The sequence below is a fragment of the Typopeltis vanoorti genome, chromosome 9 (genome assembly GCF_054136105.1).
Source record: "Typopeltis vanoorti isolate ZY-2024b chromosome 9, IOZ_Tvanoo_1.0, whole genome shotgun sequence".
Lineage (NCBI taxonomy): Eukaryota > Metazoa > Arthropoda > Arachnida > Uropygi > Thelyphonidae > Typopeltis > Typopeltis vanoorti.
In genome coordinates this window covers 103,471,884-103,489,790 of record NC_143557.1, presented here as the reverse complement: position 1 = coordinate 103,489,790, position 17,907 = coordinate 103,471,884, and the positions used below count along the sequence as shown (strand labels likewise).

At 34.6% G+C, this 17,907-nt stretch overlaps 1 protein-coding gene across 1 annotated transcript in view; it reads right to left on the bottom strand.

Annotated features, from left to right (window-relative positions):
- Nucleotides 1-1,717: 1,717 nt before the first annotated feature.
- The window catches only part of Pfdn4 (prefoldin subunit 4), a 55,356-nt gene continuing 39,166 nt past the window's right edge, over nt 1,718-17,907 (bottom strand). Inside the window, exons 4-5 of the mRNA XM_090398064.1 lie at nt 12,361-12,575; nt 1,718-2,312 (exon numbers count right to left, since the gene is read on the bottom strand). Of these exons, the coding sequence (XP_090254190.1) occupies nt 12,373-12,575 (203 nt within the window). The 3' untranslated portion in view covers nt 1,718-2,312; nt 12,361-12,372. The remainder of the gene's footprint in view (nt 2,313-12,360; nt 12,576-17,907) is intronic.

Below are 17,907 nucleotides of genomic sequence, written 5' to 3'. Positions count from 1 at the left end.
TAAATATCAAAAAAAGTGGTATACAGTAGGTGTGAATCTGCCAGATTTAAGATGACGAGTGGTGTACCCCCAGGGTACAGTCCTTGGCCATTATTGCTCAATCTGTACATTAATGACATCGTGGAAGGGTCTAACATAAAGATGTGCTGATGATGCGAAGATATGCAGGGCAATCAGGATGCTACTGATATTCAGCATTTACAAAATGATTTGAATAGGCTGGAAATTTGGGCAAATGAAAATGACTATCAGTTTGATGTTAGTAAGTGTAAAATTATGCACTTTGGCATGATTAGAGTTCCAGTGGCATGTTATATTAGTGGGGTTATGCTACAAGAAACTAAGGAGGCAGGGGATCCTGGTGTATTGGTGAATAGGAATTTGAAGTTGAAAGGTCACATTCAAAAGTTGCAAATACAACTCGGAGGATAATTGTGATGTTGAAGCAAACCTTGACATGTAAGGATAAGTAAGTCATTTTGCCTCTTTATAAGGTTTTGATAAGACCACACCTGGATTATTGTGAACAGATTTGGTCTGCCAGGTTCCAAGGGGATAAAGAAGCTGTGGAAAGGGTTCAAAGAAGAGTTACAAAGATTATATCTGGATTATGGGATTTAGATTTTGAGTACAGATTGTGAGTATGTGGATTGACCCTGGAATCCACATAGGAGAAAGATGGGCGATATGATAGAGGTTATCAACTTTTGAATGGGTGTTATAGGATATCATCTGATGAAAATTTTAATTATATAGAAGGTGGCGAGAGAACATGGGAGCATCCATGGAAATTAAATTAATTTGCAATCAAGAAAGAGGTAAGAGCTAAGTTTTTCTCCCAGAGCAGTAAGCGAGTGGAATAGTTTGCCTTTAGGGGTGAGTGCATCTAGGGATCATGAATTTAAGGGAAGGTATGACAGCTGGTTTGGGTGATTTATAGCCTTCCTTGATTGCCTGGAGATCTCAAATAATAAAAATAATTATGAACAGTAACAAAAGAAAATACAAACTGTTTTGTGGCCTATATTTTAAACTCACATTAAAGGAAGTATATTTTTCTATAATTACATGCAATGTATAATGAAAGTTAAATAATGTATTACTCTGTTTTGTAAATCAACATTGATTTTCAATGTCAATATCATTAAGGCCTCCTCAAGGGCTCACTTGAGTGAGTATGGGCATGGCAAACCTGGGGTACCTGATGCTGGACCATGTCTTACTTCATGTAATATACATCTGTTATATTATCTGTAGACTGGTCTCACCTCCTTTTTTCTTTCCTTCTTGCTCCCCCCCCCCCGCCCCCAATGCTATTAAGAGTATTCGAGGAGGACTAGGGGTGAATCTTTACTATTTTGCTATTTCATTTCATCTTATGTGGGAGTCTGCTTAACCTAGTAGGTGGAAGTCCCAACACACCTGGCCAATACCTTGGGCAAGTAAAATGTTTTTTGTGGTCAGAAGATTTAAGTTGCATTTCTCAAGCCCTGGTATAATATGTGTATGTTTGAAAACTGAAACAAGTGTGAAAAAAATTTTAAGAATGAGATTTGCATTCCCAGATTTTGTGAACTATTAGTATAACAAATATTTTTAGTATATTCAAATATAGCAAAAATAAGAACATAAGGTTACATGGGAATAATTATTATTATTTAATTATAATTACTATGCAAATTTTTTTGATATTTTATATATAAAATAATCAATGAGCTACAATGTAGAATAATTTTTATTAGCTATACAGTTAAAGTATAACTTCCAATTTTCAAATAGTATTAGCAAGAATTATTCAGAGAAATGAATGATTATTACTATAAATGTTTTGATTTCAATAGAAAATAACAATTTCTAATCAAATTTCTTGAAATTAGGAATTGATAAATTAATGAAATTAACACAGTATTCTATAAGATTTATCCTAGGCAGCTCACATATTATTTTGAAAAGTTTAAGCTGACTTCCAAAATTAGAAAAATATATAGGAGTAGTCGTAATATTTGAATATTATTGTAATTCTTTTATTTAGGCTTACCAAAAGTAAGAAAAAGTTTTATATTTTTGTTTCTGTTACTTAGTAATTCTGAGCATAATGATTATACAAGAGCAACAGCTGTTTTTAGCACATGTGCTAGGAAAGTAAAAGGTTTATTAAACATGTAGCATATGAAGACAATATATATAATGAGAACCTGATACATATAAGTTAAAAATAAATGTGATTAATGGTTTAAAAATTATCTGCTTGCATATGAAGTTCTAAACTGCTGAAATGATTGGCTCATATTCATTAATTACAATAACATAACCTAGAAGAAAAAAAATAGAAATAAAAAATAAATAAATATGCATTATGACCATAACTGAAATTAAGAAAGAAATTATAAATATCAATTTTGTATCTAGAGAAATTTTCATTTGAGACAAATAAACCAAATTTATACACATAAATATCTATCAAAAATGTATTTTATTTAGTAGTAAATGATAGATGGATGTATCATTAAATAACTCTTGATAGCTACAACAAATTTACACAATATTAAAATAATTTGCAACTTTTAAGAAACTTTTTTTCACTTCATCATCATCATCAAATTCCTGCCATGTACCCTCAAGGGGTGTACAGGATATGACAGTACTACATGAAAAAATTACATCATTACTAACTTCCTATCTACAATTTTCCTCCAAATCAGTCTGTTACTTGTCAAGACTCCAACATTATCAGATCTTATATTTCTATCGTCTAAGGCACTTTGTACTGTATCAATCCACCTATATCTTGGTCTTCCACTGGGTCGTTTTCCTGCTAACCTGGCAGAGAACACTTGTTTTGCTAATCTTTCCTCTCCCATTCTATTTAAGTGACCATACCATCTGAGATTAGCTCTGCTAACGCATTCCTGGATGCTGACAATGTCAAGTTCTTTCCTAATATCCTCATTTTTAATATGATATTGCCATTGATGCCATCTGTTCACGCCTCTAATCTTTCTCAGGACTCTCATATCTGCGGTCTCTAGTCTTTGGTCAAGTGTTTTACTTCTGACCCAGCTCTCAGATCCATAAGTTAAAATTGGTTTGAACACAGTCTTGTATACAGCTAATTTAGTGTTCCGACTAATTTCTTTCTTATTCCATATGAATTTATTCAATTGACTTCCCACCATACCAGCTTTGCTGATTCTGTTGTCTATTTCTATATTTAGTTTACCATCTTCAGTAAAAATTGTGCCTAAGTAGCTGAAATGTTTTACTTGTTCCACAGGTTCTCCATTCACAACACAGTTGACATTTTCAATGATTCTGCCTATTTTCATTGTCTTTGTCTTTTTATTGCTGACCTTCATACCATATCTATTACAACAGCTATTCAATTTAGTCAGAGAATCTTGCAGACTTGTAGCGGATTTATTTAGAAGTATAACATCGTCTGCATAAAATAAATAGCTGACATTAACATCTCCAATTTTGATATCATGTTTAATACCACTTTCCTTCATAATGTGATCCATATAGATAATGAATAAAAGAGGGGATAATGTACATCCTTGTCTCACACCAGATTTAACATTAAACCATCTTCCTGTACCTCCTTCAATTCTAACTGCTGACTCACAACTCAAATAAAGACTAAGTATTGCTTGATATAATGCCCCACTGACACCATATAACTGCAGCGTATTGAATAGCTCTCTTGGCACCTTGTCATATGCCTTTTCCAAATCGACAAAACTTAAATACAGATCTTTGTTATATTCCCATGCTTTCTCGACTATTTGTCGTAAAGTGAAGATCTGATCCTGACAGCCTCTATTTGGCCTGAATCCAGCTTGTTCTTCACCAAGCTTTTCTTCCACAATTCTTCTCAACCGTTTCTCAAGTATACTTGCATAGATCTTGCCAGGAACACTCAGTAGGGAAATACCTCTGTAATTCTCACATGCAGTTTTATTTCCCTTTTTATATATGGGTACTATGAGAGCTCTACTCCAATCATCGGGAATTCGTCCCTCTGTCCAGGCTTTCTGAACTCTTAAATATTTGAATTTAAGATTTCACATATACATTCGAACCTCACAACAGCAAATATCATTATCACGAACTACTAAAAATTTCTAACTAAAGCTCCGTAAGGACAATGATGTGCTAAAAGAAATTCATTATAATGAACTATCCATGACAGTATAAATTTAACACCAGTTTTGTATGTTTATGTGCAATTACAGACAATGTGCTGGTGGGTGGCACTGTATGTTGATGGTAGTAGTAGTAGTGGTGTCATATAGTTGGAGGATCAAGTAAGGGAGACAGTGAATTGTAGTAGAGTAGTGTGCCACAGTGAGACCTTAGACTCTTTGGAAGTGTCACATAGTAATAATAATAATAATATACAATAAAAATTTCTCTTTCATTCCAGTCATTATTTCATTCCATTATTAAATGACTGTATGCATTCCCACTCTATCCCATCATACATTTGGATATATCCTTAACGCAGAAGAACCATTATGATGGAGTTATTACTGTCATTTTGAAAAATTATGTATATACATAATTTATTATTAACTCAATAGCATAAAAAGTAAATTAAAAAAATAATAATAATGAACTCTGATAAGAAAATGGCTTAGCTAGCTGAGTGGATAGCATACCTGCTCTCCAATCAACAAGCCGTTGGTTTGAGTCCCGACCACAGGCATGAGGGTGTGCAAAAACCTGTTCTGTATAAGCTTGTAGAGGATTTTTTTTTTTTTTGTCTACTTCTGATCACTTAAAATCATTCTTCACTTTCTTTTCCCAGAATTTTATTTTATTTATTTATTATTATTATTATTTTTTTTTTTGTAACAAATTAAATTAGGAATTGGCAGCCTGTGCAGTCCTGTGGTAACATTTCTGCTTCTGCAAACACTAGTCCACAAGAAGTAAACCACTGTAGGTTTGATTCTAATTGCTGACTAGAGGAATGTGTTTTTTCAGTCGGTTCTTGAGTTGATATTTGATACAAGCAGGTAGGAATTTTAATTCTGCAACCTAAAAAAATTGAAATTGAAAACAGAACTTCCACTAGTTCAGACAATTCATAATAGTATATTATGACAGAAACACCACCAGAAGAACAAATTAAATAACTAAGTTACCAACCTTTCGCTGGATTCAAACCAACACCTTCTGAGCATACATCACAACCATGCCAACACATACACACACACACACACACACACACAAACTATTCCATGCATCTGAAAATATACCCTAAGTTCTTCATAAATATAATGTTCATGCACTTTCAAATTATACATCCAGTCAGCAACCTTCATTTGTTTTCCCAAAGATCAGTGGTTTCATTCTCTCACATATCCCAAAGTGTATAGAATTTTTTGCTCCTGCAACTTAGCCTACTTTAATATCCGCTCAAACAACATAAAATCTACCCTTGAGTTCATCTATATGGCAATCAGGACTGGCAGACAATGCTCTGAATAATATGCAATAAAAAAATGTATTTCATTTAGTGTTAAATGATGGATGTATCATTAGCAGACAATTCAGGTTTAAATGGAAGATGACAATTGTGCTACATAGAATTTGCTATAGGTTTGAGAGACACTTTTACATGGTCTCTCAAATGATGTTTACCTTGGTTACCTTGATGGACCTGTGGTTTCAGTCAGGATTTCTCCATGCCTACAGGTCGTAAAGAGTCCAGCTATTCCTGTCTTGGGCTTTTCTTCTCCATTTTGTTGCAACTTTCTTAATCATTGGGTCTTCCCACCTTAAGGCTGGTCTTCCAGGTTTCCTTTTGGTATCTCTCGGATACCAGTTTGTAACTCTGACTGTCCATCTGTTGTCTTTCATTCTGGCAAGATGTCCTGCCCATCTTCTTTTGCTGTTGTAGATTGTTTTTATTATATCTATGAGTCCAGACTTTTTCCTGATTTCTGTGTGTCTTACGTGGTCTATTTTGTTTATATTGGATATTCTTCTTTCTATTGCATGTTGAGTTGTTATTAAGCTTTGTTCTTCTTTTAAAGTTGTGTTCCATGTTTCACTGCCATAAGTTAATGCTGGTAAGATGTGACTATTGAAAAGATGGGCTCTTATGTCTATATCTATGTTTTGGTTGGTAATTGTTGATTTTATTTTGTTGAAGGCTATCCAAGCAGCTCTTTTTTCTCCTTGTTATTTCATTTGATATATCATTATTCATTTTTATGGACTGGCTGAGGTAGATGTATTCTTCAACTTTTTCGATGGTGTGAGATTCTAGAGTGATTGTATGATCTTTACGGTATTTGTTTTTCATCCATCTTGTTTTGTCAGGGTGTATTTCCAATCCAATTTTTTGGCAGTTTTGGCTTATGTTATTCAGCATTGATTCTAGGAGTTTGGGTGAGTGAGATATTAATACCACATCATTGACGAATAATAGGATATTTAATATTTCACCTTCAATGTTTATTCCATCTTTCATGTCAATTTTTCGAATGATGCTGTCCAGAGTAGATGTAAAGAGATTAGGTGATAAGACATCACCCTGCTGTACTCCTCTACTTAAGTTAATTTTAATCGGGTGATCGAAAAGGGTGATATTTGTTGTGCTTTCTTTGTAGATATCTTTTATGAGTTGGATGTATGCTTTTTCTATGCCTTGTTCTATTAAAGCTTGGAAAACTGCGTTATGCTCAACAATGTCAAATGCCTTTTTAAAATCTATAAAAAGAAGACAAAGTGGGATTTGGTATTCTCTGCATCTTTCTGTTAGCTGAGTAATAGTTTGAATATGATCTATTGTTGAAAAGCCTTTTTTGAAACCAGCCTGTTCTTGGCAGTTATTTTCATTGATGGAGGTTTGTATTCGGTTTAGGATGATTCTGGCGAATATTTTATGTGTGTGTGTGTGCTAATAGATAGATAGGTCTGTAGTTACTGATGTCTTCTTTATTACCTTTTTTATGCAGAATTATGGTCTTTGATGTTTTCCATTCAGTAGGTACTTTCCTTAATTGTATATGGTAAACCTTTCTGCTAGAGCTTTAAAGAGTATTTGTCCACCCATTTTCAATTCATCAGATTTTATACCGTCAATTCCTGGTGATCGGTCATTTTCATATGGTGGATAGCCATTTTTATTTCTTCAGGTAGGACAGATGGTATTTCCAGATTTTCCAAATTTTTGTCTGGTACTGGAGCTGTGATTACTTGTTTAGATTAGTAAAGGTTCTCATAAAACGATTTTACTATTTTTTCCATTTCACCTCTGTTTGTGTGTCTGTTTCCTTGATTGTCTATGAAGGCTGACAGTAGTGGTTGCTTTAGATTTATTTCTTTTTCTACTTTTTTTAGGCTACTGCTGAGCCTAACTGCTTCTGCCAATTTTGTTGTTCTATATATGTTATAGTCGTCTTTGATATTCTGCCTCAGTTGTTTACACGTGTGGACAGACTTATGTGTTCGTCGAACATGTTGTTTATTATTTTAACGGTATAATAGAACACAGAAACTAAGTAAATAATTAATTTATTAACTTGATGCTGATATTTCGCTGGTATTATAACCAGCATCTTCAGAGCACAAAAACACTGTTTGTCACAATACGCGAGACTAAAACAACATGGTGTACATTAACAAAATTTTTTTTTTTTCAGATAGAGGGCACCAAAATCAGGACTCTAGTCTTTGTGTTGCTGCTACAATTTTGTTAATGTACACCATGTTGTTTTAGTCTCGCGTATTGTGACAAACAGTGTTTTTGTGCTCTGAAGATGCTGGTTATAATACCAGCGAAATATCAGCATCAAGTTAATAAATTAATTATTTACTTAGTTTCTGTGTTCTATTATACCGTTAAAATAATAAACAATCAGTTGTTTACAAATAATTTTATATTCTAGACGATCGGTTTCTTCCACCTTTTTTCTAAATTCTTCTGGGTTTATCTGTTTTGAGTGTTTTTTTTTTTATGGTTGGACTGTGCTAGTATGCATTCTTCATTTTTATTATGTATTTTGAGGGTGGCTCTTATTGGACGGTGGTCTGAACGAATGTCGCAGTAAGTTTTCCCAATGACTTCGACATTTTTTATTATTCTTTTGCAATCTGTTAGGATGAAATCAATTTCATTTCTTGTCTCTCCATCTGGAGATTGCCAAGTCCATATCTTTTTCCAGTTCTCTTTTTAAAGAAACTATTCATAATGTACAGCCTTTCTGCTTCTAGAAATTCTGCCAGGAGTTCACCTCGTTCATTTCTTTCCCCTTTCCCCCACAGTCCAATGTATTTTTCTTCAATAAATCCTGTACCAATCTTTGCGTTGAAATCTCCACACACTATTGTGCATGTCGTTTTTTTCAGTAATGTTTCTCGTAGGTTTTCATAGAAATTTCCTATTTCTCCTTTGTCAGCTGTTGAGGTGGGTGCGTAGGCTACTATTATTTTTATTGTTATGGATTCTCCAATTTTTAATATTAGTGTTCCTAGTCATTCAGAATGGATTGTACAAGAAATATTATTTTTAGTTAGCTTTTCATTTATGATGAAGCCAACTCCTCCAGCCCTTGTAGTGTTATCTGAGGCTCCCAGGAAAATTTGGTTGCCATTGTTCCATTTTGCTTTTAATTCAGAGCTTCTTCGGGTTTCTCAGATAGCAAGGACATCAAACTTTACATTTTGCAGTTCTTGAAGCAGGAAATCAATATGGGAGTCAGAAGACAGAGTTCTAGTGTTGAAGGAACCAATAAATAGGGTCGAATTTCCAGATGGTGGTCTGCCTTCCTCTGCGAGATTCTTAGCACCCCCTGCTCTTGCAGATTTCTCACCACTACCCTGGTGGAATTGCAAAGAGCCATGCAGGACTGGGGCCCTTTTTGTTCTTCTATTTGCTGGCATCTTTACAGTGGTCTACAGCACTTCTCCTGACCATGGTTCTCAAATGATGTTACTTGTATTAATTAGCCTAAGATCTGAAAGACGGTTATTCTAAGATCACATTTAGCTCGACTTCTCTGAATTAACCATGCTTTTAGCCTGGTCCCTATAAGTCACCTTGATAGGACATTAGTTCCTTTTTAGTTACAATATGTGATCTAAAGATGGCATCATATTGGAGATTTAATTTGATGTTTACAGCACCTGGAAAGGATTAAAACTAATTTTCTTCCAATATTTCATCTCAGTCACTGAGACATCTTCAGGGATTACAAATAACTTATGTAACAACACACTCAAATACAATACAATACTAAGTGAAACGTGGGTGACTCTAAAGTCCTGTCTAGGACTAGGATGTAAAGTCAGATCTCTAATAATTAATGTTTTCCAAATTTTGGGAAGTGTTATGCAACCTTATTTATTTAAATTCGCTTGATTTCTCGAGTGCCGCCGCAGATTCTAAAAACAGTCTTTCTTTTTTCAAATTACTGTGATAGAGCATGGTGGTTTTTCTCCAGGAGATCTTGTGGATTGTATCCAAAACATGGTCTGCAAGGTCAGATTGATCATTATCGTGATTGTAGATGGTTGCTGATCTGCCTGTCTGTCCAAAGTAAGCTAGCTTGCAGGAACAGGGTACTCTATATACTCCAGGCACTGAGAGAGGAGGGAGCTGATCTTTGGTGGAACGGATAAGTGTAGTAAGTTTATGTTGGAGCTTAAACACTGTGTGGAGGTTCTTTTTTAAGGACCCAGCTATTTTTTTGATGTGCCATGGATGTAGGGCATGGTGATGGCATTTCTTACATCCTTCTGAAGAGATCGCCGGGGAATGGAGGAGGAACTGATTATTTTTTAATTCTGTAATCACTTAGACTCTTTCCTCAGAGTCACCTCAACAGCCTACATCAAGAATTCAATTTATGATGGAAAAGGAAAATAACAATAGTTTACCCTTCCTAGACACCTTAGTAACAAGCCTTCCTAATGGTAACCTCTCCTTCTCTGTGTACAGAAAACCTACTAACACAGGCAGATGCATTCACAAACTCTCCCACCACCCCTCTCAACAATATAGCATTATTAAAACTGTAACCAATAGAGCCCACAAGCTTTGTTCCAGTGGAACCTCTCTTTCAACTGAACTCAACCACATACACAATACCTTCCTTTCCTATGGCTACAGTGATTAGAGAATTAACCTGCCTGCAAACTAATTGCACAATATAGACTAGCAGCTATTAGTGCAACCTAGTGAACAAACTTAAAAGTAGGTACCTGTGAGATAAAAAAAAATAGTAATAAATTTATGCATATTATTTAATGTAATATGGTACAATGATTTAAAAATCTTTTATAATTTTACAAGCTAAATGAATAATGCTCTGAATATAACCTTTAAGTATCTGAATATTATCGTTAAACTGTATGCATCAAAAATGTAAACTACCTGTAAGACAAAAATATTTTATATAATAATAATAATAATAATAATAATAATAATAAAACAAACTTCAATATATGTTCCAAATATGGCAAACACTGCATGCATGGCAAGTGAATTGAACAAAAAACTGAAATACAGTAGCAGTGAATGCTAAAATGATTTCCTATTTTACCAATGAGTGAGAACACCCATTTTCTCAATTGTATGAGGTAGGATTAAGCTGTCTATCTTCATCATAAATGCCCTGGGGGCCTGCAGTTTTCTTCCATTGTTTATGATATCCATTATATCAAACATCAAAGTTTTGATCATTCTGCTGTCATCAATCCTGCAGATATGTCAAAATTTTCTAATTGTCCCAAACCAATTTAAGAAAAATCTAACCACTTTTCTTCTAATTATTTTCTGCATTAGATTTTCTTTCCAATTTACTCTTCTATAGAGTTCTTCGTGTAGCATGTTCTTTCAAATGCCAATATTCACCTGACAGAGTCTTTGACCACTACCCATGTCACCAGTAGAGAGCACTTATGAATATTAAGAGTTTCCAACACTTCCTCAGCTTTATGTAAAGGCTCACTGCTTTACTTTGCTCTATCTTATGCACTGGTTTACTTTCACTTTTTTTTTTTAACTAAGATCTTGTCTCCTTTCTAAATTGTGCATCATGCTGGTTCCCCGGTACGTGAAGCTCCCAATCACTTCCAGCTCATTTCCATTGATCTTTATTTGCTTTTTCATTCTCTTCCCTCTGATATCACTGTTTCAGTTTTTTCAATGCTCATTATCAACCCATAATTTCTTTCCTTCTTTAGTTAATTTTGGCAGCATTTTTTTTCTAGTTCTTCTAAATCTTTTTCAATATAACTATGCCTACATTGCAGCATTATACATGGTAAATTAACAGTGTTAATATAAATGTAAGGAATACAAATAAAAATATATGCATGGTAACATTAATTTAATATTCAAATTTACATTAAAAAAAAAAACTGAAATCAGCTATCTGCTAATGCCTTTTATTCTTCTATAGGGAATAAATGAAGCCGTTTTAGCCCATCTAACATTTGGAGACTGAGGGGCAGTTCAATATCCACTGGTAGCCAATTAGAGATAGCTGGCCCAGACTATCGCTAATTATACAGGGCATCTGGTGCCCATGAAAATAATATTTACTTTGAAATTAAAACAATAAATGAAATTTTTATTTTAATAGCTGTAGAAAAGATATTTTACAATATAGATTGATTCAATAACTTATAAAATGTCACTGGAAAGTTCATTATTATCCAATAAGCTGTTTCGTGATTGTAATTTAAAAATAAAAATGGTTGTTTCTCATTGCATGTAAACTATATAGCAGGTAACAAGTAAAATTGCTTTTTATCAAATTAAATTCTCAAGGAAAGGGTCACCTCCATAATTTGGGGGCTGTTCAACATTTTCAAGAACCAATTTACATGATCATTTCATCTTCCCAGTGCATTTTACATTTCTCACTGCATGACTGTCATATATCTGCATGAAAAGCCTTTCTTGTATGAAAATCAAGAACTCTCAAAGTAGAAACAGGAGATCAGATTAGCACTGTCACTGTTTATTGAGGATTGGTATACAAATCTTTGGAATCCTGATGAAAAAAACTATTGCAAATAAACAACCTTGAAACACCCACTGATATATATATACTTTTTATAAACACAGTGTAAGTAGTTACTAGAGGTAAATTTTCACACATTTCTAACAAAATTTTTCAATGAATGATAAGGCAATTTGTGTGCGTGCGCACTTCATTCCCAGCAACTATGTTTGGATATTTCACTTTTCATTTGAAATTCAGCCTTCTGCCTAAGTTGAATTAAATTAAAAATATCATTCATGTCAATTTTAAACATTATATATACTATAACATTACACCACCTTTTATATTCATTCGACTTATTATATGCATCATTTTTATAACAATTACATACCTTACTATTTCATTAGCTTTCATCTGGTTCCAAGTTAATGTTATTTCCAAACTTTGCATACAACTGAACCTTCAGATCTGACATCACTTGTTTGATATTATCTCTCTGTAGCTGTAAATACTCAATTTCACCCTTTATTACTTCTTTGGTATTATCTATCATTTCTTTGGTTTCATCCATTACCATATCTACAAATACTTCACCCAACAAATATGTTTAACTAGTTAAGAAAGCTTACTGATAATGAATATAAATTGGATTATTTTTCAAAAATTACATATTCCATTCACCAAGAAGAAATTACAGTTTACTTATGAGTGCAAGTAGGATGAAGAAAGAGCAATGCAATAGGACCAACATTAATATTTTAAACAATCTCAGGAATCGATGTTGAAAGTTTTTCCACTTGGTTAGACTATAAATTAAACATGCCAAGAAATTAGGATTAAACCAAGAATATAATTTCTTGGCATCTTTAATTTATGATCTCAGGAATTTTCCTTACTATTCACTTTTCGAGTGGAGGACAACCCCCCCCCCCCACCAAAAAAGATGTAGAGGAGGGATGAGTCCCAAAATTTTTTTCAGCTGCATACTACTCTATATTTATGAGCTAAGTTCATGTACCACTAATAGGTTTTTTATTTTATAATAAAATAGGTTAATTTTTTACCAAGGTCATTTGACACCTTGAAGGTTTTTATGGGTATAGATATGGCAGTTGTGTGGTCAGTGCAATGCTGTTTCCTTGCTGTATTTATTTGGACTGAAATGATAACATCCATATGAAATATGGATGAAATATGAAAGGATTATGAAGTGCTGATAATAAAAATACAATATAACATCCATACCTTACTCCAGACTCGGACCGGGAACTTTTGCTATCAATAAGTTAACAATTTTTATGGGTATAGATATGGCAGTTGTGTGGTCAGTGCAATGCTGTTTCCTTGCTGTATTTATTTGGACTGAAATGATAACATCCATATGAAATATGGATGAAATATGAAAGGATTATGAAGTGCTGATAATAAAAATACAATATAACATCCATACCTTACTCCAGACTCGGACCGGGAACTTTTGCTATCAATAAGTTAACAATTATAACCATTAAGCCATTGAGTCGGGCTCTCAGGATGCAGATGTGAATATAAAATCAAAATGCTTATTTATTAAAAGGAAAAATAACTAAACTGGTAATAACTCTGAATAATATGCAAGTCTTACCGTGAGGAGTGTGCTTGTCCAACAAAACATAACTTGTATATTTGGCATGATTTGACTTAAGGTGTGGCAGAACAAGAGGTAGTGAGACTACAGCAATGACAGAAAGCAAAATTGTCAAAATGGAAGATTTCATGAATTTGAATTTCTATTCAAAATGTAAAGAGGAATATGCAAAGTGATATTAAAAGGTTAGTTGAAACAAATAAAAATGTGCAAAAGAATAGAATGAAAGAAAAAAGGGTAAATGAGGTGATGAATGATTCGAGAATACAATATATGGAGATTCCATTGTTAGCAGATTGGTTAATGAGAGAGTCCATAAGGTCTGCTATACAGGAGGTAAATGGGCAAGATAATTCATGCTATGGACATGAGGCAGAAGAAAGCAAGAGAATTACTGACGGTTGCGGGGACAAATGATTTAAGTGGACACAAGGAGAATGTAAGGGCGAATATCAGGAAGTTATTGAGGAGAGTGAAAGATAGCAGTAGAGTGTCACTGTGATGCCAAGGTATGACAACAATGGGTTGAGATGGAGAGCCAGAATCAGGAATGGTATGCTGGCAGAGCTGTGCGAAAAGGGAGTGCAGTATGTATATGTATGGCATACATTTGAGGGAACAATGGAATTATACAGACGTGATGGATTACATTTGAATGGCTGTGTACTGAATGAACCAAAGAAACTGTTGCTAGATGGAAGTGCAGTGTGTGATGAAAAACTAGAGATCAGAAGTAAGAGGTAAAGTGAAAGATCAGAAGAATAGTATTGAAGAGGCCATGAAAACAGTAGTAGTTTGGGAGACGAAGAGAGAACGGGAATGCAAGAGGAAAGGGAATTGGGGGGGGGGGGCCCAAGGTCGACATGGCATAGGGAGAGTGGATGCAGGAAGAAGTATGAGTGTATGTATGGGGATGATCAACACAGAAATGGAATAGATCAGGATGTGAGTGAAGGAGCTATGAATGAGTGGATATATGTGGTGAACGTTAATAAAATTTTCCTGCCACACCTGACTGGGCAGGTGTGACAGGATAATCACAACCAACAAGTGGCTTGGGTAGGACTGATTATAGACCTAAAAGCAAACTGCTGTGTTTATTCAAATGCCAGGAATACTAGAAATAAGGGAGATGAAATTGTTTCACTGATCAAATTTATTTGCTTCAAAATTATTGGAATAGTGAAACATGGTTGAATGAAGATGATATCCTAATGGGAACAGAAATTAAAGGTACAGTATTTTTCACAAGGATAGAAATGACAAGAAGGAAAGGAGAGTACTGCTAATGATACCGGTGGGAATTATGTTCATAAAAGGTGAAAGAAAGATGATATGAAGGCATGCAAGAACTATAGAACTATTAGTTTAATATCTCATGCAAGCAAAATTTTACTGAAGATCATGCTAAATAGGATGAGGCCAAAGTTGAGGCAGAGATGCCTGAGGAACAAGAAGGTTTTAGGAAAGGTAAGGGCACCAGAGATCAGATCCTTTGCCTAGATCATAGAAAAATATAAAGAACTCAGACTCCTTCTGGTAATGTGTTTCTGAGACTACTCTAAAGCTTCTGACTGTGTTGAGCATGTGAAACTGTGGGAAGTAATGAAAAGAATAGGTTTCCCTCAATACACTATCAGGTTGATAGCCAACTTGTACAGGGAGCAAGAAGCCATGGTAAGAGCAGATGTTGGATTGACTGACTGGCTTCAAGTTGGAAAAGGAGTTAGGCAAGGATGTTTACTTTCTCCTCACTTGTTTAGTATATATGCAGAGGACATCATGCATGAAGCATTGGATGAGCTCAAGACAGGAATTGGGATAGGAGGTAGATTGATCATCAGCATACCTCGGATTGCTGATCAACCTTTGTAATGACTTCCATGTTATTACAAAGGAGAACTAGGACTAATTCTTGACAAAGTTAACAAGATCAGTAATAATAGAGGACTTTTCCATGGGAATAAAGTTGAGGATTTTGGATGCAGTTGTTTTTCCAACAGCGACTTATGGATGTGAGACTTGGAACCTAAAGAAGTCAGATAAGAAATGGATATCTGCTTTTGAGATGTGGTGTTACAGAAGACTGTTGAGGATATCATATACTGAAAGGCATACAAATGAATGGGTGTTAGAAAAGATCAGTAGAACTTTAAGGCTCCTTAAGGATATTGACAGGAGAAAGTTAAAATATTTTGGATACATTGAAAGGATAGATGGGAGACTTCTCAGAACAGTAATAGAAAGTAAAGTTCCTGGAAAAACAAGAAGGGATAGGCCATCAATGAGATGGATGGATGGTGTGTAATGTGTGGAGTGACTGATCTTCAGAGAGTTGAGGCCTCCAGAAAAGCAAACAACAGGACTACATGGCAATGCCTGGTGTGGCACATTATAGATATAGAAGGTAGACATGAACAGGGGAAAATAGTGGCAATGGGTTTTGAGGGGGTGTGGTGTGAGGTTAAGGTTGACAGAAAGAGATATTTAGTTGAATGTTGCTATAGGGCAGGAAACATGGAGGATAGTGATAAGAAATGTATAAGCAATTTCAGTTAGTGAACAAGGAAAGGGTGATTATTATGGGTGGTTTTAATTATGGCAGTATAGATTGTATGAAGAGATAGTATTTGGGAATAAGGAAAATGAATTTCTCAAGTTCTTGAGAAACAACTATCTCAGGCAGTATTTAAAGGAGGGCATGTGAGGATTGAGAGTTGAGACCTGATCATTTCATCAGAGGATGTAATTATGTTTGCACTTCACTCCAGTTGGTAAGAGTGATCACAAGTTGTGGCTAGCATATAAAAACTTGTGCTTTCATCCAAATGAGTAGCATAAAACTGCAATTAATTATAATTACAATAACATATGCTATTATAAACTGTATTACTGTGAAACCTGTACTGTTTGAACCCACATTACGCAAGGTACTGCTGTATTTATAGTTTTGTAAAAGAACAAAACTATAAATACATTAAAGATATAATTCCAATCATTCAGTTCAGTGTGCTCGGAAGTCACAGAAGCTGCAATATCATATAAGTCAGGTATATTTTTCTAAAAGTTTGAAACTGCAATAATATATCTTCAGTTTTCACACTGAATGAAAACTGAGATGAGTTGACGATAAGGATTTCAAATTTCATGAAATCCCTAGCCATAGTTGAGGAAATACATGCATATGACTGAAAAATGAATCTAATAGCTGTTTATGCTTTTTGTGAAAGGAACTTTTGAAAAGAGCAATCTATTTCCTAAATCCATACCAAAAATGGAGATCATAAAGTAATTCCCTCCAAGAAACTATCATAGGGAGTTGTGATTCAGAGATATAATGGTGTGTGTGGGTGTGTGTGATCCCACCAGAATGCAGAATTCATTGGGAATGCTCTGTTGAAAAAATCATGAACTGTCTTGAATGAATGTACATATGAAAGCAGTATATTCATTTTCTGTAGGCAAATGTCCTACCAGTAGCTGATAGCTATCTTCCTTGTAAAAGTGTCATGTTAATGCAAAAGGGATGTGCACGTGAAAATGGTCAAATACAAGCAATAGATGATAGCAATAGCTGGCATCCATCCAACATACTCATCCAAACCAAAGGGACTAATTCTTCACAGGCATGATATATGCATTTATCTTTAACAAGAAATTATATTCTTGTTTTAATTCTTTACCCAAGCATGAGCATATGAAGTGAAAGACACCACAGTAGGCTACTTGTATATGGAGGGAGTGTGCTGTGCATATGAGATACTATGGTAAACTGTTCTAGTATCCCATAATGCACAGCACACTTCCTTTCAGATATGTACAAGATGATGCCCAAGAGTTTGGGGAATTTGACTATAAAAAAATTATCCCAGTTTTCAACACCTCCTTTAAGGTAGTCAGTGCCCTTGGCCACATATACAGTGATCCCAGTTGTTTTTCCATGATTCCATGCATCCCTGGAAATCCTTAAGTGTGTTGAGCATCTCCTACAACTCTGCCTAGATCTCTTCAAAAAATGTTCCTTAAACATTTGGGATATTTCTGCAGCAGTTTTTTGAAGCTGAAGCAAAATTAATGCAGATTCTTTGATCCTTAAAATCTGCCATTTCAGTTGGAGAAGAAAATTGCTGAACCACTAAAACACTACATTATAAAAATGCAGCTTCTCAGCTTGTTGGAATACTGATTCAAAAAGGGATATTATTCACTCCTTATAGCAGCAGAAGGCTGTACTACAACCGGTTCATGCATGCTATTCAAATTCCTCGAACTTTTGTGTACATTGCTATGCATTATAGGAAAGTTGGAAAC